The 25,603-nt window shown below is 42.5% G+C and overlaps 1 protein-coding gene across 1 annotated transcript; it reads left to right on the forward strand.

The window, feature by feature from the left end:
• Positions 1-881: 881 nt before the first annotated feature.
• fanca (FA complementation group A) lies at positions 882-25,488 on the forward strand (the record flags this gene model as incomplete). The annotated part of the gene is made up of 42 exons (XM_083973473.1): positions 882-942; positions 1,784-1,896; positions 2,062-2,158; positions 2,472-2,623; positions 6,142-6,237; positions 6,425-6,498; positions 7,577-7,686; positions 8,623-8,733; positions 8,919-8,982; positions 10,293-10,405; positions 10,722-10,798; positions 11,855-11,996; positions 12,127-12,260; positions 12,436-12,546; positions 12,735-12,830; positions 13,023-13,085; positions 14,059-14,147; positions 14,336-14,396; positions 14,505-14,554; positions 14,731-14,801; positions 15,186-15,284; positions 15,729-15,862; positions 15,951-16,021; positions 16,136-16,235; positions 17,467-17,654; positions 17,808-17,904; positions 18,292-18,495; positions 18,715-18,788; positions 18,879-19,007; positions 19,720-19,798; positions 19,925-20,103; positions 20,930-21,035; positions 21,136-21,195; positions 21,294-21,398; positions 22,121-22,236; positions 22,438-22,597; positions 22,779-22,841; positions 23,720-23,813; positions 23,950-24,025; positions 24,617-24,767; positions 25,153-25,248; positions 25,390-25,488. The coding sequence occupies 42 exons, from the start codon at positions 882-884 to the stop codon at positions 25,486-25,488; spliced, it is 4,365 nt and encodes a 1,454-aa protein (XP_083829599.1).
• Between the last annotated feature and the right edge of the window lie 115 nt (positions 25,489-25,603).

Consider the following 25,603-nt stretch of genomic DNA (forward strand, 5'->3'; position numbering starts at 1 on the left):
ATTTTACGTGTCTTAGCCAATCACAGGTCAGGATGAAGACATCCTAAATGCATTGAGTCAATGGAAGAAGATCCCGCCCCGAGGCCAGTTAGGGAGGTAAAAATCTTGCCACCTCCGTAGAGCCCCCACCTTCCTGCTCCCTGCTCCTCACACAGCCTGCTCTGTCTCCTGAGCCTGCTGGCGGCGCAGTTGAGCCGTTTTAAGTGGATTTTCTTCCAAAAAACAAACTTTTTTTATGATAAAATACATATATAATATTTTATAAATTATACTGAGATTTGGTAATGATTTATTTCAACCAGTTACTCTTTCTTAAATAAAAAATAAATTTTCCTTTTGCCTCTCAAAAATAGAGGAGGACCAACCTCCTCTGCCTCAATGGACCAGCCTCCTCTGGTTGTATTCTTGTTATCTGTATCTTTTCTTCTGTCTTTTTGTAATTAAGTCATGCAGTCTGTAACTCATCTGTTTACCTCTTGTCTGTTCTTCCATCTCCTGATAATTTGTTATGCAGTTTGTTCCACTGATATATAAATGGATAGATAATATATCTATTATGTATTTTTAATGTATCACTGTAATCTGGATTCAATTTTAACATAAACATCCTCGATTTACAGATATTCCAGGAGCTTTAAAACTCCGGGATGGTTTTTGGTTGTCCCGGCACCCGTCTCTTCTCTGATTGGCTGTGGAGCTGACCAATAGCAGCGGAGAGCGCGAGCAGCAACATGAAGGAAAGAGAGCGAGCACCATGACAGGTCGTAGGAGGAGGAGGCAGCTTTTTAAACACAAACAGGGGCAATTAACTCTCTGAAACACCGTGAATGGATTCATTTCACAGCGATAAGCGGCGCAGACGTCGAAGTGTTCTGTAAACAATGTCAGTGAGCGCAACGTGTGACTCCGTCATCCAGGAGAGGAGCCTGTCCAGCCTCCTCGGTGAGTCTGCTAAAGTTACCAAGCCAGACCAATATAATACATCCATGAGCCAGATAAACACACTCAGGATACCTAACGCGTAACGTAACCTAACGTAACGTAACGTAACGTAACCTAACCTAACCTAACCTAACCTAACCTAACCCAAAGATATTCAATATACGTCTTTGCCTAACCTAACCTAAACTTTATCTGGGTTACAACATCGACGCTGATGCCTTCAGGTCATTTCAGTTAATGTTAAAACGATGTTAAACGACGTTAAACGACATAAACCATTATGACCTCAAATAGATAAAGTATCACACACAAAAAATCCGTTAAAAATAAGTCAGACTAGTGATATCATATAAATAACAGCACAAATGATCACTTAATAACTTATTGGTCAGTAGTTTTGCCTGTTGACAGGTTTTGGATCTGAACTTCTAAAGTTAACCTGCTCCGGAGCTGGTGTGTCAGTAGTATCAGTTGCCATGGTGATCAACCCTGGTAACAAGTGAACTACTGTCATAGGACTAAAAAGCCAGAGTGAAACCTGAAGTTACCTTCTTCATAGTACAACTGGGCTCTGAACCACTTTACTTGATGACAGAAGGAGCAGCATTGAACAATGTGAATATCACCTGCTCCCTGTGCTGATGTTGAATAACCTCCTTCAACCACTGACATGTTGAACTGTCAGGTGGAATTTGGTGTGAACCTCAAAATAATCATCCCCATTGACATTGGTATCCACAAAATCAGTCATTTAAAGTATATTATTAATTCATTATTGATTTGTTATGCTGTGTATCTAAAAATGTTCAAGCATCATGTCTTATCTCTGTTGTGGTACCAGCTGGTCATGTGGTGAAGAGGCCGAGGCTGGAAGATGGTCAGCGGCTGCAGGAGGCAGCGATCCAGCTGCTGGAGCAGCAGCAGAACATCTGCAGTCTGCTCAGGGAGGTCGGGGTGAGTCATGTGACCTCAGGACCATGAGTGAAGAAAAATTCAACATCTATAATAATCCTTTTTTTTTTTTTTTTTTTTTTTTTTTTTAAGAAAAAGAACTTGCAAAACAGATTCAGGCTTTCACTTGTATGTTATTAATAATTGTGTTTTTCACACTTCTTTTAGCATCAAGATCAATGCAGCGTTCTTTACTCTCAGGATGGAGAGCAGCAACCAGGAGTGTCCAGCGGTGTCTCGTCTTCTCTTGTCAGGTCACTGCTGGGTGAGTCAGACTCTGTGCTGTACATTAGTTTTCCAAAGTTGAAATGGAAAGTCATTTGATACACTCTGGGCCAGAGACATACTGCTGGATACAATCTTTACAAAACAAAGAGCTGTCAAAGAATGAGAGGAGAAGAGAAGTGTAGCACTTCTTTCTATTTGGACTTGCAACACCAAATATGTTTTCATCACATCCATCTCAGTATTAATGTGCTAGACAACTGTCAGATTTCAGATGTTGGTCTGTTGCTGTGTATGATATGGTCCCTGCCCTGACATGAGCTGGAGCCTGTGTTGTGTTACCTGTTGGACAGTGAGTGAGCTGAGGCATCAGGCCACACAGCTGGGTGTCCCGGTGGTGGGGCTGTCAGTGAGGACGGTGCTCCAGAGGCTGAAGGAGATAATGGACACTGAAGAAGATGAGGACGAGGACAAGAGGAGAGAGCTGCTAACTTCTGCTCAGAGAGTGAGTATCTATCTATCTATCTATCTATCTATCTATCTATCTATCTATCTATCTATCTATCTATCTATCTATCTATCTATCTATCTATCTATCTATCTATCTATCTATCTATCTATCTATCTATCTATCTATCTATCTATCTATCTATCTATCTATCTATCTATCTATCTATCTATCTATCTATCTAGTAGTAGTCATTTATTTGTCCCCGTAGGGAAATTGAGTTGCAGCAGATCACACACGTGGCATTTCATCTAAAACAACACAGATAAAAACAGCACAGTAGACAACTTTCACACATATACCCCTTTCCCACTGGCCAAAAAACCCGTTTAAACCCGCTAACAATCGCTTTTGGTGGCAGTGGGAAAGGCGCACCGAGCGGGTCAAACGACTCGGCAAGCGACGCGGGTTAAAATCGCCTTTAATCGGCTCGGCTCCGAACGGCTTGCAGTGGGAACGCCAGACCCGCGTCAACCCGCTAATTTACGTGATGACACTGAACGTTACGTGACGCTACGTCATCGCGCCGGTCGCGTCTCATGTCACGTACCAAAACAAAGCTCTGCTCCGCTCTGCTCTCATCCGAGACTGGGATCAAAAGATCAGAGAACACCGACCAAAAACGATAGAAAAAAAGAAAATAAAAGAAGCGACAGTCTGTTTAACTGACGTGTTGTGCCGCGGACGTCCGTCATCCGGCCGCAGCAGACTCTCTGTCCTCCGCGGTCCTGGTGCTCCAGGTCAGCCAGCCAGAGAGTCTGCCTCGGCGGACGGACACTCCGCGGCGGGCGGCTGTGGCATGACTGTGTGTGTCTCTTGCACCGCGGATGAGAGCGGGGCGGCTGGTTTATGCTCTGTCTGATCCCTCAGCGGGGGATCAGACTCGGCTCATTTTGGTCAATGGGAAAGGGGCCAAATGCCGATTGTTAGCGGGTCGACCCGCTAATTTTAGTGGGAAAACGGCTATAGATTAACAACACTCATCATCAGTAGGAATCACACTTTTTATGTTAGTCTCAGCCTTAACCTTATCAGGCTAGGAGGTGACTAAAGCCGTTTTCCCACTAAAATTAGCGGGTCGACGCGGGGTTTTTAAACGCGGGTCGACCCGCTAACAATCGGCATTTGGCCCCTTTCCCATTGACCAAAATGAGCCGAGTCTGCCCCCCCCCGCTGAGGGATCAGACAGAGCATAAACCAGCCGCCCCGCTCTCATCCGCGGTGCAAGAGACACACACAGTCATGCCACAGCCGCCCGCCGCGGAGTGTCCGTCCGCCGAGGCAGACTCTCTGGCTGGCTGACCTGGAGCACCAGGACCGCGTGGACAGAGAGTCTGCTGCGGCCGGATGACGGACGTCCGCGGCACAACACGTCAGTTAAACACACTGTCGCTTCTTTTATTTTCTTTTTTTCTATCGTTTTTGGTCAGTGTTCTCTGATCTTTTGATCCCAGTCTCGGATGAGAGCAGAGCGGAGCAGAGCTTTGTTTTGGTACGTGATATGAGACGCGACCGGCGCGATGACGTAGCGTCACGTAACGTTCAGTGTCATCACGTAAATTAGCGGGTTGACGCGGGTCTGGCGTTCCCACTGCAAGCCGTTCGGAGCCGAGCCGATTAAAGGCGATTTTAACCTGCGTCGCTTGCCGAGTCGTTTGCGTCGACGCGGCTCGGTGCGCCTTTCCCACTGCCACCAAAAGCCGATTGTTAGCGGGTTTAAACGGGTTTTTTGGCCAGTGGGAAAGGGGTATATCAGTGACTGAGGCACAAAAGAAAATTTTGCTCTGTTTTTAGTAAACAGAGGGGGGCGGTATCGTCGCCCGGATGGAAGAGGGTTAAATGAGGGGGTGCCTTTGGTCACCTATAATATTCCTTGCCTTTTTCTCTGTCCTATCTGTCTTCCATACATGGCAGAGTGATGCCCAGCAATTTACTAGATATGGATATAATTTCTCTAACCCTTTTTTTTCTATCTATCTATCTATCTATCTATCTATCTATCTATCTATCTATCTATCTATCTATCTATCTATCTATATTACACACACACAGACCATGGAGACAACAAAACTGAGACTGTTGACTACATGTATCACTTCACCTTACCACAAAGTTAAAACATCACATTAATGGTCATTTTGTAACTCAGATTGTACAAACTAGAATTGAATGAAATGATGTCTGGTTGTCAGGAAAGGACAAATGAAAGGGAGTAAGTCTGGACACTTCAGTGCACACCTGAAGGAACATGTAGACAGAGTAGCAGCCAGTGTGAAGATCAAGATCATGAAAATGTTTGTGTTGCTTAGCAGCGGTCCACTTGCAGAACTATTTATGTTGGCTGTGCCAACAAAAATAAACATACAGTACAACCCATGACGTATTGTTGCTTACCATCGTTAACTATGGAGCTTGTAGAACCGTTGTATAAAAGCCACTGTCGGACACGTCACACTCACATATTAGGTTGTAATGAATATTTGACACAGCTTGATGCAGGTTTGTTTGAATCACATGGTCTCTGTGCAACATGTGATGCTCTCCTTGGATTCTTCACCTGTGACCTAAAGTTAATTAAAATCACAGTGTATTTTCCATCAAAGAAAAGTATCAAAAGGAAAACACAGTCTCATTTGTCTTTCTGCTGCTGTCTCAGAATTCATTTCTACACTGGGTCATAATCGTTCTGTAAAAGTCTGACCAAAGTTAAGTCAATATTTCACATCTCCTTTCAACTTTTAAGGATTCTTTTCATCATTTTTGTTTTCATGTGGGTCCAGACCCACTGATTCTAAGCAGTTTTTTTGTAGTATTTTTACTGTAAACCTCACAGTGTACATAATAAACACAGTTGATCTCTGTGGGTGCTGTTGTTGTATGCAAAGCACAAGGGAAATAGTTGAGTTGCTCACAGCTACAAAAAATTCAAATCAGTAGGTTGTGGTGTGATGCTCCAGAAAGATCAGGGAAAACAAAAAGTACAAAGAACAAAGTTTAATTAAAGTATAGATTGCACAGAACTAGTTAGTCTGGTTGTGGGACATCACATATGTCCATCTACCATCTAACTCATCTAGATACTCCACAAGGAAATGCAAAATTAGGAAAGACTTCCTTCCTGTAAAAAAAAACCCCATATGATTTAGTTTTAAATAGGATTAGATAGTATTGATCCTGTAAATGGAAATTCACAAATTACAGAGGATTTTAAAACATCCATATTTTAAACTAAAGCTGTACTCATGTCTTCAGCATATCACTGACGTAACATACATGCCTATAATTTGCGGAAGGAAATTAGGGGATAGGATTGTTTTACTAAATTGTTCAGCTTCAGTGTAGCGTATGTTGTGTGATGTGGGCTTGGGTCCTGTTTTGGCTCAGGTGTGTCAGTTCTGTTTTGCCAGCTGAAACCGATGTCTCCACCCTGACTCTGCCTCTCTTTACTGCAGGATAATTCCTCAGAGATCAGAAATGTATCAAATCCCAATAAGTCCCTGTCCTGTCCTGTCCAGGTGCAGCTGTGTGTCCTGTTGGAGTCCAGTAAAGACCTGCTATCACAGGGAGCCCTCTGTCCTAAACTACTGTGGCAGGAGTACAGAAGAAATCAGGTGTGTGCATATGTGTGTGTGTGCATTTATTATTATAACATGTTTATACACTGTATGGAAAAGTTTGTTTCTCAGTGGAAACAGATTGATAGTGAAGCAATAGAAAGCAAAATCCCTCAGCTTGAGTTTCTTACACAGCACACTAGATTAAATAAATTGATAATTTTTTAATGTGGTGTTTTTACAGAGGTTACCGAGTCTGGAGGTGGTATATCATCTTTGTGTTTACAGCATCCTCACTCTCAAGTACATTTTAGAGAGGTAAGAAATATTAATTTTTAATCCATCAGGGTCAGCTGCTGTTCTAGAGTTGTGACATTAATCCCTGAAGGACAGAAGACTTCTGTCCTTCAGGGATTAATGTCACAACTCTGGAACCTGTGTTTTCATGTAGGCTTATTAATGAATGAATGCATGATTTAACTAAATGTGAAACAACCCCTGAACTCTTGTGCTGACATTTAAATACCACTGCATCTATATTTATAGCATTTAGTAGATAATTATTATTACGAAAACAAAACCTGAATTTTATGTTGGTTGAGACCCAAGTTACTTCATTTGATGAATCAAAGTGTTGATGTATGTAAAGTGTGATGAATTAAAACTCTTTCGAAAATTTGCACAGATTCAATTTTTATGGATCTAACAATTCAAATCCAAATCAAAAACTGGTTTCTGATATTGATGGTCTAAGTGTTCAAGCTGGAATTTTCCATTGTCTGAATTTCACCAGTCCAAAGATCCATCAAAACTCAGACGAGTGCCTGGATTTTCTCTCAGTGTGCCACTCTGTCAAATAAATCTTGTTTCTGGATTTACAAAAATTCAGAGACGGTAAATCGAACCACATAAACTGAAGACAGACAGCAGAAGTGAACTGTATAAAAGCTCAAAATAAAACCCACATGACACCAAAGTGTAATATAAAAGGATCTGTAGCAGGAAAATCTTAGACCATAGGTGAATAAATGAATGAATGCATAAATCATACAAAGGCTGTATAATTAAACATATATTTTATTGTTTTCTACTTTTCAGTTAGACAGTTATTTATCTGTCTGTCTTCCAACATGACCCAGATCATTTTAAAGTAAAACATTTCCAATGCAACAAATTCAGTGATATTAAATGCTAAGTACTGTGTATTTTGTTCTGTAGTCGGCACATAGCAGGTCGTGTTATCCTTTGCTGAATTCAAAGCAAAGGATAACATTACTGATGTCCGTTGTCGTAGTTTCATTGGAGCTATGACGGACAAGAGAGACATCCAGGTCACCGAGAAGTCACCAACGTCACTGCTGACACGTCTGTCTTCCTGTTGTGTTTCTCCGCTCAGTGACGAAGGCGTCAGGTCCTGGCTGGTGTCTCAGCTGACGGCTCTGTGCAGCTGGACGCCTCCACGGGGAGAGGACCAGACCAAACAAGTGCAACAGAAAGTGTTGTCATGTAAGGCCTCGGATGTCTTTCACCTTTATCTGTTGTGCTGCCCGTTAGTCTGCGAGCTGTTAAAGGGATAGTTCACCCAAAATTGAAATTTCACTCATTATCTACTCACCCTCATGTGGACTAAGGGCTGGGAGAAGTTTCAGAGTCCTCCGTGGCTTCTCTGAGTTACAGGGGGTCTCGGCGTAGCAGTGCATGTCCATATAACGGTTGCAAATGGATACCAACTGTCTTCGTAACAAAAAGACACACCAAAAAACATCCAAATACCTCCATGCTGCTCGTATGTAATGTCCGTCTTGTATTGAAGCCCCGAAATGCGAAATTGTCCCGAAAAAAATTAAATAAGTCTATTTTTCAAGCTTGTTTTGTAGCGGAAGCTTCTCGAAGCTCCTCTTCCCGGTTCGTCAAATTTGGACGAACTGGGAAGAGGACAGACCCTGGTTCGTCCAAATTTGACGAACCGGGAAGAGGAGCTTCCGCTACAAACAAGCTTGAAATATAGACTTTTTTTTTTTTCGGGACAATTTCGCATTTTGGGGCTTCAATACAAGACGGACATTACATACGAGCAGCATGGAGGTATTTGGATGTTTTTTGGTGTGTCTTTTTGTTACGAAGACAGTTGGTATCCATTTGCAACCGTTATATGGACATGCACTGCTACGCCGAGACCCCCTGTAACTCAGAGAAGCCACGGCCAATTTCAATTTTGGGTGAACTATCCCTTTAATCACCTGGACCTTACACATAGAAACTATGCATCTTAACTAAGCATAAATAAGAGAGCTAGTCTGGGTCTGGATTAGATTGAGTATTTCATTTTTGAAACCACCCAAACTACAAAAAAGCTCCAGCCTTTCTGATATTACTGGTGGTACATAAAGTGTTTGTTGTTGTAGTGTCCTCCCTGCTCAGCAGAGATCTCCTGTGTTTCAGTGGTTGTTGGAGTTTTGGTGGGATGTGGATTTGAGCCAAGTATCGAACCAGCAGCTCAAGACAGGAGGATCTCCCTGCTCTGCTGCTCAGTGCTCGATGAAATGCTCTTCTGTGAGTCTACATGTCCCCGTCCCACTTACCCTGCCCTGTGTTGATTAAATATTTAGTAAAGTACTTTGATTCACACCTCAGGACCCTAAAAGCAATTTTCTACTTCTTTAACTGTCTAAATTTAGTGCTTTTCTTCTTTGTCTCGCTTTTTAACATTTCATTGTTTTTCTGTCTTTCTGCTTCAGGGCTCCTGGACACTGTGGACAAGAGTCTGATGTTGCAGCCCTCTGGAGCGGCAGCCGAGCTTTGGTTATTTGCTTTTGATCTGTCTTATTAACCTTTATGCCATCGGATAGTGAGACTGTGTTCTCAGAGGTCCTAGTACGAAAACAATGCGCGTTATGATGGAGAACATACACACAGACATTTGGTAAAGATCATAGAGAGAGATGATTCAGTTTTATATAACACCAACTGCAGATTTCCTATGACAATTTAAATAGCAGCAGATTTGTAGTATGAAAAGTGTTTTTAAAGGATGGATTAAAGCAGAAGTAAGCGATCCGGTGGTTTTGGCTAACTTCTTGTCAGCCGATGGAGTTAGCAGTCCCCGCCCTCGTCCCTACGTCACCACATTCACGCGCATCCCTTGGCTGCACACACAGAGAGGACCGCCCCTTTATGCCGTTCTCTCTCCTCATTGGATAAAGGTTGTAGGATACAAGGAAAGTTTTCTCCTGGGCTTACAGCAGAGCAGAGTGACTGACAGACCCGTGTTTCAGACCAAGCACTCTATAGAAGTGATTGCCGTCGGAAGATAGAACTATTTAAGACTTATATTAACACAAACATTCCGCTTACTTCTGCTTTAATGATCAGATAATTGATTAATCAATCAAAGGTTTTAGCAGTACTGGTAATCTCTGTAATTTGTCAGGGCAAACACCTGTTACAGAGAATGTGCTCAGTGACCTGTAACTTATTTGTTCTGTCCTGTTAGGAAATGATGCTTCTAAAAATTGTTGAGTTTTTAGCTCACCCCCACTCAGGATTTTCTGTGCAGACTTGTTGCCTCTCTGGTAACACACCCACGTTTTTATTAGAACACTTTAACGCATCAGGACAGCAGCTGACTGGTTGAGTTTGCCGTTCCTGCACAGGTCTCTGTAAACTCTCACACCGGAGTGTGAAAAATTCCTTGGTGCTTGTCTGGTCCTGAAATGCTGGAGCAGTGCACCTGGCACCTGAGATCAGACTGTGCTTTGAAACAGCATAACGGTGACAGTAACTGTTCCACTCAGCTCAGTCCGCATGCTTCACACACTGAGTCACAACGGAGCACAGGGTTCAGCTGTTCACTAAGACAGAGAGGACATGTGAGAAAGCATACACATATGCATTACAACACTGACTGTAGTATTTACCTCTTATAATTAAGCCCAAAGCACGGTGCATCAGAATTGAAGTTAACTGACCTATTCTTATCCAGAAGGTTTTCAACATGTTTTTCTATAGTGAAATATCACTGGGTGAACAGGGACCATTGCCTTAGCATCAAGAGTATATGCACCAGTAGGTGTCTCTGTTTCTAACCCGTTTCTGCCCTGTGTTTTGTTTAGGATTCAAATATTTGATGCTTCATTATGTGGAGTTTCAGCATCAGCAGATGCCCTCCAGCGTTTCTTCACGCACTCCCTCACTCAGACACTCACTTACAAGCCCCGACTCACAGGTAAAGACAAGTTATTACAAATTATTACCGTCTATATGTACTGTAATGCTTTTCATGATCATTGAGCCCAAATATCACAGTATCATTTCACACAACTGCATGTTAAATTTTGGATATCGCCCAAGCCCAGTTATAGACCATTTTACCAGCTGCTGTTCTTTCATAGATAATATTCACACTTACGTTTGCCTCGACTCATCTGGCAAGAACTTAACATGGGCTTAGAAAATTATGGTTTTGGAGATGATTTAGAAGTTTACTGTTACACAAGCACATGCTAACAGACATGACTTCTGCTTAAACCGTATTCTCTCAGTGTCAGATGCCATCACTCAGCAGAACAAGTGGACCTTTGCAAAAGCCAGCCGGCTGTTGACCTGTTTGTTTCGTAAGGTGAGTGTTATTTAACCTTTGTGTATATTAGATTGTTTTCTATCTTAATCGACTGCTCCTGTAGATTTATATATATATATTAAAAAAAATCTTTGTTTTCAAGACCATACTTTGTCTTTAAGTCTTGGAAACTCACAAATTCTTTACCTTCTGACTGTACATGTTGCCATTAAACCTTTTGTGCCCTTTGTTTGAATATTGGCTCATACATCCCAGTCCATGGGAAAACCCCTCTGATTTATTTTTTTAAATTATTTTATATTTCTTGCATAAATGTCACTATTGGATCTACAGTAAGCCCTTATCAAATATCCAAATCTGGTGTCCTGTCTCTCTCAATTGAGTCAGGTCTACACCAGCAGGTCAGTGGTCTGCACAGAGATGTCCCCTAAAGATTTGGTCGAGCCATTCCCCCTTATTTTTCAGCATCTTAAGTGCTGTAAATTTTAATTGGTGACACTCAGACTACCTTTAAAGGATTTATGAATGGTCTATAACCAGCATTTTGATTGAACACTTAAGCCATTTATAAGGTTTTATAACACATTGGATAAAAAAAGGGCCACAGTGACCCGTTGCTTGCCAAATAGTGAGCCTACCATCCAGCATCTGTGCCTGCTGCTTCATCAGAATGTATTATGACAATATAAATGTTTATTTATGAAACCTCACTTGTAATAGATTGAAATTAGACATCATATTAACAGTAACAAGTCTCACTCCTCTGCAGACTCACACAGTCATTCTCATCACTGTATTTTAAGCTGTAGACTGACGAAACAGCAGTCAAATGACTAAAGCTTCAGATGATCGGCCCTCAGGCCAGAAGAAGTATTGACAGTGCTGATCCTGATCTAATATTTATACAGTTGTATGACAATCCATCAGTCAGCTGATGTCTTGTGTATTATTCTGGTTTCTTCAGAGTAGCACTTTTCTGTTTGATTTCACACGTCTAAAAAGCCCAGCAAGTGCTTTCTGTGTCTTCAGATGTGCAGCCAGGGTCTGTTGTACTAACACTTACTCATCTGTGTTGTTGCTGTGTTTCTATAAAAGCTGGCTGTGATCTTCAGTGTTGAGCAGCTGCTGCGTCACCTACAGCAGGTTTTGGAAACCCATGAGGTCAATTGGAAACATGTCCTGTGCTTCCTGTCCACTCTGCTGGTTTACAACCCCTGCGCCCAGTCCAGCCTCAAAGGTAAACGCGAGGGAGCGGCTGGTCTTTGATGATACCTGTATTCTTGGATTCAAATTTCAAACTTTTCAATACTTTGTGTGCTCAATAAATGGCTCATTGTGTCTGGTCTGCCTGTTTGTGTCTCCGTCAGAGCTCCTGTCCAGACTGCTGAGTTCTGCGTTCGAAAGCTACGACTTGGAGAACATGATAACTGCCTTTTTGTTGGCTCGACAGGCTGCGCTGGAGGGAACCAACATCTTCTCCTCCTACAGCGACTGGTTCAAGGTTTCATCTCTGTTTCTAAGACGATTATACTGTATGGCCATTGTTGCACTGATATTCAGGTGTTGGATCTGAACATATGTAACTTTGGTGACACCTGGTGGAATCAAACAGACACTGTTGCCTGTTGAGAAGGTTGCAGTTTGTGTTGCTGAAATGTCCTGCTCTGACTTCCTAGATGTCCTTTGGTGGTGGCAGCAGCTACCATGCAACAAGCAAGAAATCTCTGGTGTTCCTCTTAAAGTTCCTCTCTGACCTGGTTCCTTTTGAGCCCCCACAGTACCTCAAGGTGACCTTTTGCAAGTTTTCCTCTTGTCCTAATAAATTCTTGGTACATTATCTTTCTATTGTTGGATTTCACACCAGGTTCAATCAAAGAAAGGTATAATAAACAACTATGAGTATATTTAGCGTGTAGCCTGCTCTGATGAACTCAGTTTTGGTTTTGAAAACCTCACTGTCAGTGTGATGTCATAGGTTCACCTCCTCCACCCTCCGTATGTACCAGTGAAACACCGCAGCCTCCTGATGGAGTACACCTCCCTGGCCAAGACCAGGCTGGCTGACCTCAAGGTAGGAGCAAGGGTAGAAATGAATCAATACAGTATGACTGCACACGTAGGGATTCATATTGAAAAGATGTAACAGCAACACAACCCAATAATAAGATTATTACAGCCAGTGTCCCTGAAAGGAATTCAGATGTCTGCTTTTCTCCACGATGGTATGTGTGTATGTTTATTTGTGTTTTTGTGTGTTGTGCAGGAGTCAGTGGAGGACATGGGTTTATATGAGGATGTCTCTGCAGCGGGTGGAGCACCAGTGCAGGTAACGGTGTGGCACACATCGATCAGGACGTAGTCAGGGAGCTGCACCCACGTAGTCTGCAGACCATCATGTGGGTGGAGCCACACCAGCCTCAACACACCCATCAACATGCTGATGTTCCAAACTATGAATAGTCATGATTACAATCCAACAACTCCAAAACGCTCTGGTGGACAAGTTGTGACCTGCACATTCACCACGCTATGAGATAATAACACAACGTTACCAGACAGAGTTGTCTTAGAGGGAAATGCAGAGACTGCTTGCCGTGGTGAGTGTGCAGGTCACAACTTGTCCACCAGAGCGTTGTGGAGTTGTTGGATTGTGTATTTGATGAGTTTGATGAGGGAAACCAAGAAATCCCATTAGCCTCCGTAGCGTAGCTCTGAGCAGCTCACCGCTCTGCTCCGCTGTTCTAAAAATAGCTTACACCAACAATTAAAGGTAATGAACCTACTGCTATGACTATAGGGATTATAGCAATGGGCCAATTTGCCAAAATGTTGAACTATCCCTTTAAATATACATGTATTTTCATTGTTAAATTCTGGCGCTTATGCTCTTCATGAGTTTTGTGTCTTGTCTATAACATCTTCTCATCATCTGTTTAACAAGAACATTGTCTCAACAATGATTTTCAAAACTACATGCAACACAACTGCAAATTCTCAAACACATTAGTGCCCTGTGATGTCCTGTGTGGCTCAAATGGTCAGTCAGCATTTTCAGTCTAGTCTTGCTCTAATGAGAAACACCTCATTACTGCCGGCACCAAACGTGTGTGGTAGGACTGAACCTGTGGGACTAGAGCTTGCAGGTCAAATGAATGAATCATGTTATTGTTTGTATATTTGATGAACAAGTGTCATTTGATGAACAAGTGTCATAAGATTTGTCTGTCTGCTCTTCTACTTCCTGGGTGAGTTGTTGCTGAAAGGTGGTTACTAACAGTCTAACATGTGTGTGTCTGCAGCCTCAGTGTCAGGCTGTCCAGGATGTTGAAAAGGCAGTTTCTCTGTTTGAGAGCACAGGAAGAATCTCTGCCACAGTCATGGAGGCCAGGTATGCAGCTACATAATCAGCTCACCAGGAGCATATATGCACAATGGTATATGAGGGTCCTTTCTAATGTTGTTTAGCAGATTTTACAGTTGTTTTTTTATCATCCATTAAAAGGATTTACGTAGATCTGAACAACAATCGAAGGACAGAGACATGTTGATGTTATTGACACCCGTTTCCTCTTGCAGTATTTTCCGAAGGCCGTATTTCCTGACGCGATTCCTTCCTGCCCTGCTGACGCCCAGAGTGGTGAGCACCTTCATCGTTATGTTCATAAACTGACAAATTAATAGATGACTAATAAAAATGTTATGTTGTCACAAATCTATAAATAAATGAAACTTTTCTTTCAATTAGCTTCCTGTGAAACCTGATGCTCAGATGAGTTTTATAGAAGCTTTGAAAAAGTGAGTGAGTTATTATGACATGTGCATTGTTACGGTACTCCTCTCTAGTTCTGTCTTGGTCAGTGTTAACACATGTGAGTCGTTATAAATTGATCCTGTTAGTTTATAATCTCTCAGTGTTTATTCATTTAAATAAATTCTAGAAAATGTATTTTAAATTCATTTTCTGTCTTCAGAGCAGACAAGATCCCTGCTGCCCAGTATTCATCTTATGTGGAGTCCTGCCAGAGACAGAGACAGCAGGAAAGTAGGTATCCTCTAAAACTCTTGTTTACTCATGTTCAGAGTCATAGGAGTGCCTAATAATAATAATAATAATAATAATAATAATAATGTAGAAGAACGAGAAAGAAAAGTCCAGAAATACAAAGAGAAATAGGTTTGGTGGAAAAGTGGAAATATAAGAACAAACAATTTTTGCACATAGTAGTTATAGTATAGAAGCTGCATAGAAGAGAATAAAAAAACAATTAAGGGATAGAAAATAAATTATTTATTTTGTAGCTTTTCTTGTGACTCCAAACTCGCTAAAATGAACATGTGTGTAACTGAAACCCACCCACATCATGACAAAGACAGACCTGATGTTGGAAAACAAGACGACTACATTTACACTGTGTTGTGTCCTCAGAGAGCGTTGTGTCTCTGGACACCAGTGACGACCCTGTGGAGGTCCTGAAGGTCCAGCTGCAGGCGTTCACAGAGCTGGTGGTTGATGGAGATGATGGAGGTAGGTTTCTGCTAAATATCCTCAAAGAAATTTAAATCAAAAGTAACTGGACTTGGTTATTTGTCTAAAAAGACGTTTCACCTCTCATCCAAGAGGCTTCATCAGTTCATGTAGCATCTGACCAGGCTAGGACTGGTCTTCTTAGACAGATAACCAAGTCCAGTCGCTTTTGATTATAATTTCTTTGGGGATAACGATGACCTGGACAAATGAGAATATTCACAGGCCTTCTGCTAAATATATACAGCACAAACACTATTATTGGAGGTGTGTAATTTTTTTCTAGAAGACTGTGTGGGATTCTTAGATGAAGCACATTGTATCTACAGTGTAGATGTTGAGTTTCTTCACCAACTGTCATGTACCACATCACCAGCTGACGAATGCTGAGTTTGGTCTCTTTGAATCCCACTTTTCCACACATGTTGTCATGTGTATGTCCAGATGTGCTGGCCCAGCTGTCCAGGATCTCACACACGCTGAGTGTCATCTTTCCTGGCCATCGTGATGAGCTCACTGAAAAAAACGTCATCAAACTTCACATAGACCCTCCTCCGTCCCCTGAGCTCCATGTCAACGTATGCACTGATGAAATACAATGTCTTCTTATTATATCACCAGTATGTAAATGTTTTTTACAATGAATAACTCCCATTATGTTCTCAGGTCATCAACATGATCCTGAGAAACTTCTGTCAGTGCCTATTAGACGCCTCTCGAGCAAACCCTCCTAATAAGTGAGTGGGACGAATGTAGTGGAAGTCAACCAATAATATAAGATTCAGGAATTAGAAAAAAATCACACTGGTGTGTGTGGATTGGTATTTACAAATATGTTTTTGTCTCTCCAGACAAAGCCTGTGGGCATCCAGGTTTGTCACAGTGCTGCTTGGTAACACACAGCTGCTCTCCAGCCTCATTCACAGAATCTGGGACCTGTTCCATAACCAGGTACACCAACCAATCAATCCTTATTTATATACAGTACATGTCTTTATCTTTAACTTTATGTCTGGTATCTTTTTCTTTTTTATTATTATTTATTTAAAGGGACAACGAGGAGTTTCTATTCGGTTATAAAAAAAGTCTCACGTTAATGTGGATGAATCTCCGATACCCACACTTATTAATGGGCCCATTTTCGATAAATATATCGTTTTGTCTCTATCGTTATTTTGTTATTATTAGTGGTGGCGGAAGTGCTGGTCGAGCCGACCAGCGTTTCCTTCGTTGCGAATCATGAGAATAACGCAGCCGCATCGCCGTTTATGGTCGGAACTACGACGGTATGTGAACCTCTTTGAACCTCTGATTTTAATTATTGATGAATGAAAACATGAGTCCGTCTTGCGCCCGGTCAAAGAAATGTACGGTGCGCGCGGAGGCTCATAAATGTAGTGTGAAAACGCTTCGCTTTTCCAAAACTCCTCGTTGTCCCTTTAATGGAAACAGGCAATGACATACACAATTTGTAAACTGACAATACACTGACCAAAAACAGACAAACAGAAAACAAAGGACAGAACAAACCTGACAACTTAATAAAGCAGGACCAAAACAGGACAGAAAAGTAAAAAAAAATTACTTAAAAAAATATTGTAACAAATCAAGATAAGGTAGAAATGCATAACAAAAAATGGGAAAAACCTACGTTTGAGTAAATGTATATTAAAGGGACAACGAGGAGTTTCTATTTGGTTATAAAAAAGTCTTGCGTTAATGTGGATGAATCTACGCTACCCACACATTTTCGATAAATATATCGTTTTGTCTCTATCGTTATTTTGTTATTATTAGTGGTGGCGGAAATGCTGGTCGAGCCGACCAGCGTTTCTTTACTTTCGATTTCATGGCGAGTTATGAGAATAACGCCGCCGAATCGCCGTTTATGGTCGGAACTACGACGGTATGTGATCGTCTTCAAACCTCTGACTTTAATTCTTGATGGATGAAAACATGAGTCTGTCTTGCACCGGTCAAAGAATTATACGGTGCGCGGAGGCTCATAAATGTAGTGTGAAAACGCTTCGCTTTTCCAAAACTCCTCGTTGTCCCTTTAAGTACTGTAGAACTGTAAATGTCTGGTATCTTAGTTTTACATTTTGCCATGAGCCCTTATTCCTCCACATCACTGAAATCAGTACATTCACTCATCAGTTTCACAAACGTCTTCTGTCCAAAGGTGTCATCTCTGAGTGCTGCACACATACTCGGCCTGGCAGCTTTTGTGGTCCACCTCAACGCCTCCATGTCCCACAGCCATCTGGTTCAGCTGGTCCCGCCTATTGTGTCCAGACCAGTACCTGTTGGAGAGGCCCTGAGCTCAGCGCTGGTCTGCAGCACGCACGCTCACATGCTCTCCTGTGTCAGGTGAGGTTTGTTTTTACAGGCTGATGAGAATATTGATGTATGGTACTTCATTTTAGACCCACTGATGACAATGTGAATGTTTTGATTATCATGTGATGCTGCTGTCTTGGCCTGGATGGAAGTGGGACTCAGAGTCTTCTTTATCCTGTCTAGACTGTGTGTGGCGGCTGTGAGTTACGGGCTCTGCAGAGGAGACTCACTACCTCAGCATCAGCGACAGGACTACATTCCCAGCAGCCTCTATAAGAAGGTATCACTTTTACCTGCTACAATGAAAATACAAATCGATGACTCATGATAGAGGAATTTATTCACTCATGTGTAAGAGTACATTTTAGATCACAGAGGAAACAGAAAATAAAAGAGAAAATATTGTCACAAATTATTTTACAGATGTTCAATTCTCATTGCACGAGTTCACATTTTGATTTACTCATGCACATTTTGTCTATGAATTCACATTATTTGTGATTAATTTGTGATTTGTCAAACATGATTTGTGCGCCTGCAATGAAGAATTTGAGAAGGTGTAACTGTTGCGTAGTGAGGACAGAGTGGCTCCACCTCTCCACTACCACTTCTGTCATGTCTTTATTATGATATTATAATATTTGTGTAACTGTGTGTCTGTGTTTAGCTTCTGTACCTCATCCCAAGACTGTTGCATGAGACCAGAAGGACTCCTGTGTCTGCTGACGGGCCTGTGGAGGAGAACCAAGAGGAGAACCAGCCTGGCCTGTGGACCAGCACCACGGACAGCAACAGCACCTGGAGGAAGACGGCCTGGTGTCTGTGGAGGCACACTGGCTTCCAGCAGCTACAACGCACACCACAGTATCAGGTGAGGTGGAGCTCAGTGATTTGGTCGTGGGTTTTTCCACTTTGAATGGAGCCACGGTTCAGCCACATTATTGATGACTGGACAATCCAATATGCTCAGGGATCAGGTGCATGACACTCAGAGCAATCAGTAGCTGCAGTTTGTGTGGTCAATGAAACCGATTGATGGATTGATCTTATTGGCAGAAAGTAATTATCATCCTTTGTTGTGTTTGTCAAGCTGTCGTTCTCTGAATGGCTGGTTAATGAGCTCAGAGTACAGAGAAGTGAAGACGCTCTGTCCGACCCAGAACGGTAAGGCAGGACACACACTCTGCCTTTAGACATACAATAGAAATGAAATCAATACACATAATAACTGGGTGATTGTGTGCGTGTGTGTAGTCAGGAGTACCAGCAGTGGGCCTGCTTGGCGTTGTACTGGTCTCTCCCTGAGGACCAGGGAGGCTGTGGAGGACACATCAACAGCCTCTGTTCTCATCTCCTCAGTGCCATCATGGACCAGCAGCTCAGGTGGGCGCACATCTTCATATACAGTGTACTTGCACATTAAATCTAGTCTGTCAATAGACAAATAGAAACTTCCAAAAGACTTCAAATTATATATTATATTATATTGTGTGAAATCTTTTCAGTAGCATAGCAGGAAGCATGTAGTGTAATGCTTTTACACATTAGGTATGAAAAAATCTGTTGAAGTCACAGTGCACTTCAGAGTCAGTGCCTTTGTCCATGAGTTGAAGCGTCGGTGAGACACTGAACCAGATATTGCTCTCTAAACTTCTGTCAGTCTTGCATTAAAAGATAAAAAAATATATATATATTTTTTCAATTCTCTGTCTATTTTATATATGTATATGCGTATATGTCTAAGACAGGCATGGATGGGAAAACTACGGCCATATATGGCCCATTAAGCTTTTTAATCCGGCCCATCAAATATTGGTACAAAATTGTAAACTGTAATGTCTCTTTTTTCTTTATTTAATCCGTAGCCAACCATCATACTACATCATAGCTGGTTGGATGTTACTAAAAGATGTGATCTTTAGGCACTTTTTGAGTACTTGTATCAGAGACGTTCTAATATGAGCCTATGAATGCCTAGAAGGACTTTGCTTGTATGTAGATACCGTACAACAGACTTTTCTTCTCTGTAGGGAAAGTGTACATTACAAATGTAGATTATTAAATGTATCTCCTCTATGTTTTTAAATGCTGACAGTGACCAGAGCATGAGGAAGTTGGATCACAGAGCGTCAGCTACAGGGACCTGTCTACCAGACATCCTGTCCAGGCTACAGGTGTGTGTTAAAAAACTGTTTATGTGATGTTTTTTTGTGACTCAGACACTGTATATTCATATTGAGCAGCATTCGAGGAAAGTGCTTGGGGTGTTGACAGATAGTTGTGGTTCATTGTGTGCACAGGAACTCATCTTTGAGATGGAGGTGACGGACTTGTGTGGAGGCCGGAGCAGCAGAGCTGATGTGTGTGACTTCCTGTTTGAGTTTGTGTCTGGGAGATGCTCCTCCTCCACAACGAGCTCAGCTTCAGCCACTGTCAGCGCCCAGCTCAGCCTGCAACACACAGTCAAGACATGGAACAGGTACACACACACACACACACACACACACACACACACACACACACACACACACACACACACACACACACACACACACACACACACACACACACACACACACACACACACACACACACACACATCCTTGTAATGCTGTCTTTGTGAGGACACTCATTGACATAATGTATTCCCTAGCCCCTAACCTTAACCTTAACCATCCAAAACAAATGCCTAACCTTAACCATCACTCTTAACCTAACTTAAACCTAATTATAATCTAAAGTCTTAACCCTCAAACAGCCCAAACAGCCCCCAGAAAAATGGGGGCCGGCCAAAATGTCCTCACTTCCCAAAAATGTTCTCACTCTGTTGGTTAAAGGGACTGCTTGCCAAAAAACTGCCCCTGACGGGAACGCACATCAGCTGTTTTGTAACAATGTTCCGTTATTATCTCATAGCGTGGTGAATATGCAGGTCACAACTCTGTCCACCAGAGCATTTTGGAGTTGTTAGATTGTGTATTTGATGAGTTTGATGAGGGAAACCAAGAAATCCCATGAGCCTCCGTAGCGTAGCTCTGAGCAGCTCGCGTCTCTGCTCCGCCGTTCTAAAAATAGTTTGCACCAACAAATAAAGGTAACGAAGCTACTGCTATGACTATAGGGATTATGGCAATGGGCCAATTTGCCACACTCACACACACACACACACACACACACACACACACACACACACACACACACACACACACACACACACACACACACACACACACACACACACACACACACACACACACACACACACACACACACACAGAGTCACTGAAACGTCCTGTGTGTCACAGAGTGCTGCTGGCTCTCCCTGCCATGCTGTTGGTTAAAGTGAAGGCTGAAGGAGGGAGGACGACTCTGGACTGTAACGCACTGATCCAACACGTCAACCAGCACCAGGTGAGCGGCGGAATCGAGACACTTCTCTCTCAGCCATCAACAGCTGTTTGGAGAAGTCAAGTGACTGTTTGTTACAAATGTTCTTCCTGGCTTTCATCAGAGGATGGTGTGTTCTCCAGCCGGCCTGCTGCCCTGCCACGTGACAGCACACTTCCTGAAAGTGAGAGCTACTTAACTAAAATCTATTGTTCTATTAAATCTGTGATTAGCTCTATCATTTTTAAAGAGTATGTCTGCTGACTTGTGTTTCTTCTCCAGGGCGTGTTATGTGCCAGTAGGTGTTGCAGAGGTCCCAGGACAGAAGTGAACATGGCCTGGTCTCAGATCAGTCTCCAGTGTCCCCTGCTCCTGACCTCAACAATGGTACTTTCTGTTCTCCACACAGCAGCTATACTTAATTAACCTGTGCAAGAGCACTTGGAGTTGTCTAAATGCAAAATATTTTGACCTTAGTGTTACAGAGAATTTATAAAATGAATGACATCAGTTTCAGTGTTGGGAGCCCTGCTTGTTGTTTCATACTGAGACACTGGCATTCAACTGATAAGTCGAGACAAATCAAATATCCTTTAATAGCTACTGGAAAAATCCACCCTAAAGTGTTTCACATTCTGAACTACTGCTATTTCTAAATGGTTGACCTTGCATTGGCGTTTAGTAAGGCAGTGTACTTTTCTTATTCTTGGGGAATAAGAAAACTGCTATTCTAAAGGTTTTAGTCCATTGAAATAAGTGATTCTGTCACTGCCCCACTGGGGACGCTGCTGTTTTTTATGGATCCTATCAAATCTGCAGTGAAGTGTGATTTCTACTGTTTTCATTGCAGAACTAGAAAATAAAAGTCTGATGTAAGGTTAGCCCTTTCTCAGAGTTTTTATAAATGTAAATCTTTATGGTTCAGTTATGAAAATAAAATAAATTGGTGATACAGATGTAACAGAAAAAAAACCCTTAGCTTTAATAAAAATGAAGTTATCAGGATTTATTTAGTGCCTTAATTTGAAATCTCGCATCACTTAATACACTAATACCGACCTCATACGTTTCTTTGTTTTGTGCCTTTCGTGATGATTGTGTGTGTGCAGCACTGGTGGGAGCGTCTGTCTCCAGTGTTGTCGTCACTGTGGAGTGGTGTGTGTGATGGAGAGCCTCTACCAGAGCAGCTGCAGCTCCTCGCTGACTCTCAGCACTGGGCTCACAGGTAAAACTCTGTCCCCTGTCTCTTGGCTGTAGATACTTGAAGATGCCGCGTCTGATCCACCTCAGTCCACATCTCTGCTGAAATATTTCACTCTCTGTCCTGGTCCATCTTGCCTCTGTAACTGTCAGTTTGTCTTGTGGTGATGGTTTGTGTGGGAGTTGTTTCACATTGAGTTGACTGAGTATTCTCTCTGGGGATCAGTTTAGTAAATGGCCGGTCGCTGGTGCCAGCTCCTCAAGCTCCAGCCCTGCTGTTGGCCTCCAGCCTGCACTGTGCGTGGCCAGGTCATGGGGGGAACAAGCAGGGCTTCAGTGCAGCCCTGAACATGCTGCGGCCAGATGGGGGCACCCAGCATCAGCAGGTGAGAGTTAGGAGCTTACTCACATACATGTTGGTCCAAACCTACCTGTGTTTGTGTTGACCTCATGTCATTTAGACACACCGGTTCAAGATTTTTAGGTCAATATCAGGTGGAGTCATGATATTTTCAGTCCTGCACAGAACAGACACACCAGCTGATCACTCTGTCTTGTGTCTTCCAGGTTCTGGTCTTCCTGCTTTTCCTGTGTGTGAACGACTTCCTGTCAGCGCTCCTGTGTCCCCAGGTAACTGGCATGTACATCCCTGTACAGTAACCTCCAGCAGGTTGTGTTCAGGTGCAGGTGTGGGCTAGATATGTTAAGATTAAGATTCCTTTATTTGTCCCACAGTGGGGAAATTTACATTTGTGCAGCAGAGGCAGCAGCAGCAAATAGCAACAGGATAAAAGAGAAAAAAAATAGAATGAAACAAGGAATATAACGAGGAATATAAACATCACGGAGCTGCTGCACAGTCTGCCACCCTCGCGGCGCCATATGTAGATTTGTATAAAGTTTCAGAGACCGAGCACACAGCAGTGGGAAAGGATCAGAGTTAGATTTTGTGCTCAGTCACACAAAGGCAATTTTATTTGTTTAGCAAATTTCATGTAAACTCAATGTGGTACACTGAAAGACAAAATATAAAAAATATACCCACTCATGTAAAAATATGCAGCAATAAAAACTTAGAACTTCAACACAACCAAATAGAAACTCTCACCGGACATGTAACAAACTCAACAGTAAGTGCAGTGCACACACACACACACACACACACACACACACACACACACACACACACACACACACACACACACACACACACACACACACACACACACACACACACACACACACACACACACACACACACACACACCTCTTGTGGATATTTCTGAGGTTTATGTTTCCAGAAACATTGAACTGATAGATAATACAAAGGTTTTACACAGTCATTCACAGTCCACTCTCCCTCATCTCAGACCTCATCATGTTTGTAAAGGTTAAGCTTCCAGCAAAACACTAAAACAATAGGAAACAAAACTGCTCAACGTGTTGATTGTCGTTCCTTCCACAGCTGAGGAGACAAACTTGTGTGTTTTCTTTGTTTGTCTCTGCAGGAGAAAAGCATCCAAAGAGCCAGGAGTTCATGCACAGACCTTCTATCTGTGCTGGCGGACTCTGCTGATTGGCTGCTCATCTTCCACCCAAAGGGTACAGTGAACATCTTCACACATCTGTTCACTGCACAGGAACATCACATGTGTCTGATTGAAACTAATGTTACTGTGACATTATTGTGAAGTTTAATATCTATATTTGATGTGCTGCATCCTCTCCCCACATCTAGAACAAGGGGTTTATGAGTCAGTTACCATGGTGACATCAGCAGAGTTTACTCGACTGATGCCTTGGGCTTTCTACAGGTAGGTTGTCAATAACATCATGTTACCTTTAGATTTATTGTAAATCTTCTGTTCACATGGTAACTGCTAACCCAGACCTGTCACTACCAACTGCTCACGACTGGTGTCTCTCTATACAACCCTGTTCCCCCAAAAATGAGACCTGGTGTAAAATATAAATAAGAACTGAATTTGAGGATTTGCATTTAATTGAAAAATAGCATGAAGACGAAATATGAAATGTTGAAAATCAAAAAATGAATTGAAGTAAGTTTGGAAACAGGGTTGTATTATTCTGAGATCCTGACCTCTGTGAAATGCCTAAATCAACCGTCAACCAACAGACAAGCTTTGGCTAACAATGTAACTAGTGCAAAGATCTTTTTTGGCAAGTTCAACTTCATATACCTGTTGCTGTTATACTTTGTGAAACCTATAAATCGCTGGTGTGTGTGTGTGTGTGTGTGTGTGTGTGTGTGTGTGTGTGTGTGTGTGTGTGTGTGTGTGTGTGTGTGTGTGTGTGTGTGTGTGTGTGTGTGTGTGTGTGTGTGTGTGTGTGTGTGTGTGTGTGTGTGTGTGTGTGTGTGTGTGTGTGTGTGTGTGTGTGTTTAGCCTGCTGCTCCAGCAGAGTGACGAGCTGTTGCAAAGAGCTGTGCGTTGTCCGGGGTTCCTTCACACCGCCGTCCTTTGCTACATCCGTCTGCTGCAGCTGTTCCTGGAAGGACACACACCGACACCAACCACCAGACCCTCCGAAGAGCAGGTGACTGAGCCTCAGCTGTTTTCTCTTTCTCTCTGTTCATGTTCAGCCGCAGTCAAACATGTGACATTTGCTCTGAAATCTAAATGCATGACTGCAGATTTGAACTACAAGAAGGACTTGTTTGTTTTACATTGGAAGAAATGGATAGATTGCTTAACCTGAGATAATATGCTGTATATGTAGCAGTAACCATACCTCACTCCCTAAATGTTCATGTTTTAGTTTAGTTTTTTATGTTCTTTTATTACTAGAAAAAGGACATTCATGCTGATACTTTGTGACTAATATTTGAAATGGATGTACATGTAATATTTGTTGCAGAATGTCAATAAAAACTAAATTAAAAAAAAGAAAAGAAATCTAAATGCATGAATTGTGTTGTCAGCCGGAGCCTTCCCAGATCCTGAGCCAGGCCAAGCAGCTTCTCCTGAGAACCATCTCAACGTCTGCTGCCGCTCTGTCCTCCAGCCAACTCAGACAGGTAACCAACACACCTCAACATGTGCCGTTAACCAATCTGGTCTTCCACTTCCACGACTGACTCCTCTCTATTCACCCCTGTGTCTTGTCCTCATCACCCCCTCCTGTCTGGTCTCTCTGCTGCTGGGTTGTCCTGGTCCAGCTGGAGTCCCAGTGTGCAGACCTGGACCCGGAGGTGGCTGCAGCGCTGTCAGTGCACCTCCACCCTCAGAGCCTGAGCCCAGAGATCGACTTCTTCTGAACAGCTGAAAACCGCCACAGGCTAAGAAACTGGCGGCTAAAGACCCCTGCTTACTTCTCAACAGTTGTCGTGGTAACTGACTCCACACCAGGTTCTGTTCAGTGGTTCCCTTGTG

This window comes from Trachurus trachurus, assembly GCF_905171665.1.
Source record: "Trachurus trachurus genome assembly, chromosome: 6".
NCBI lineage: Eukaryota > Metazoa > Chordata > Actinopteri > Carangiformes > Carangidae > Trachurus > Trachurus trachurus.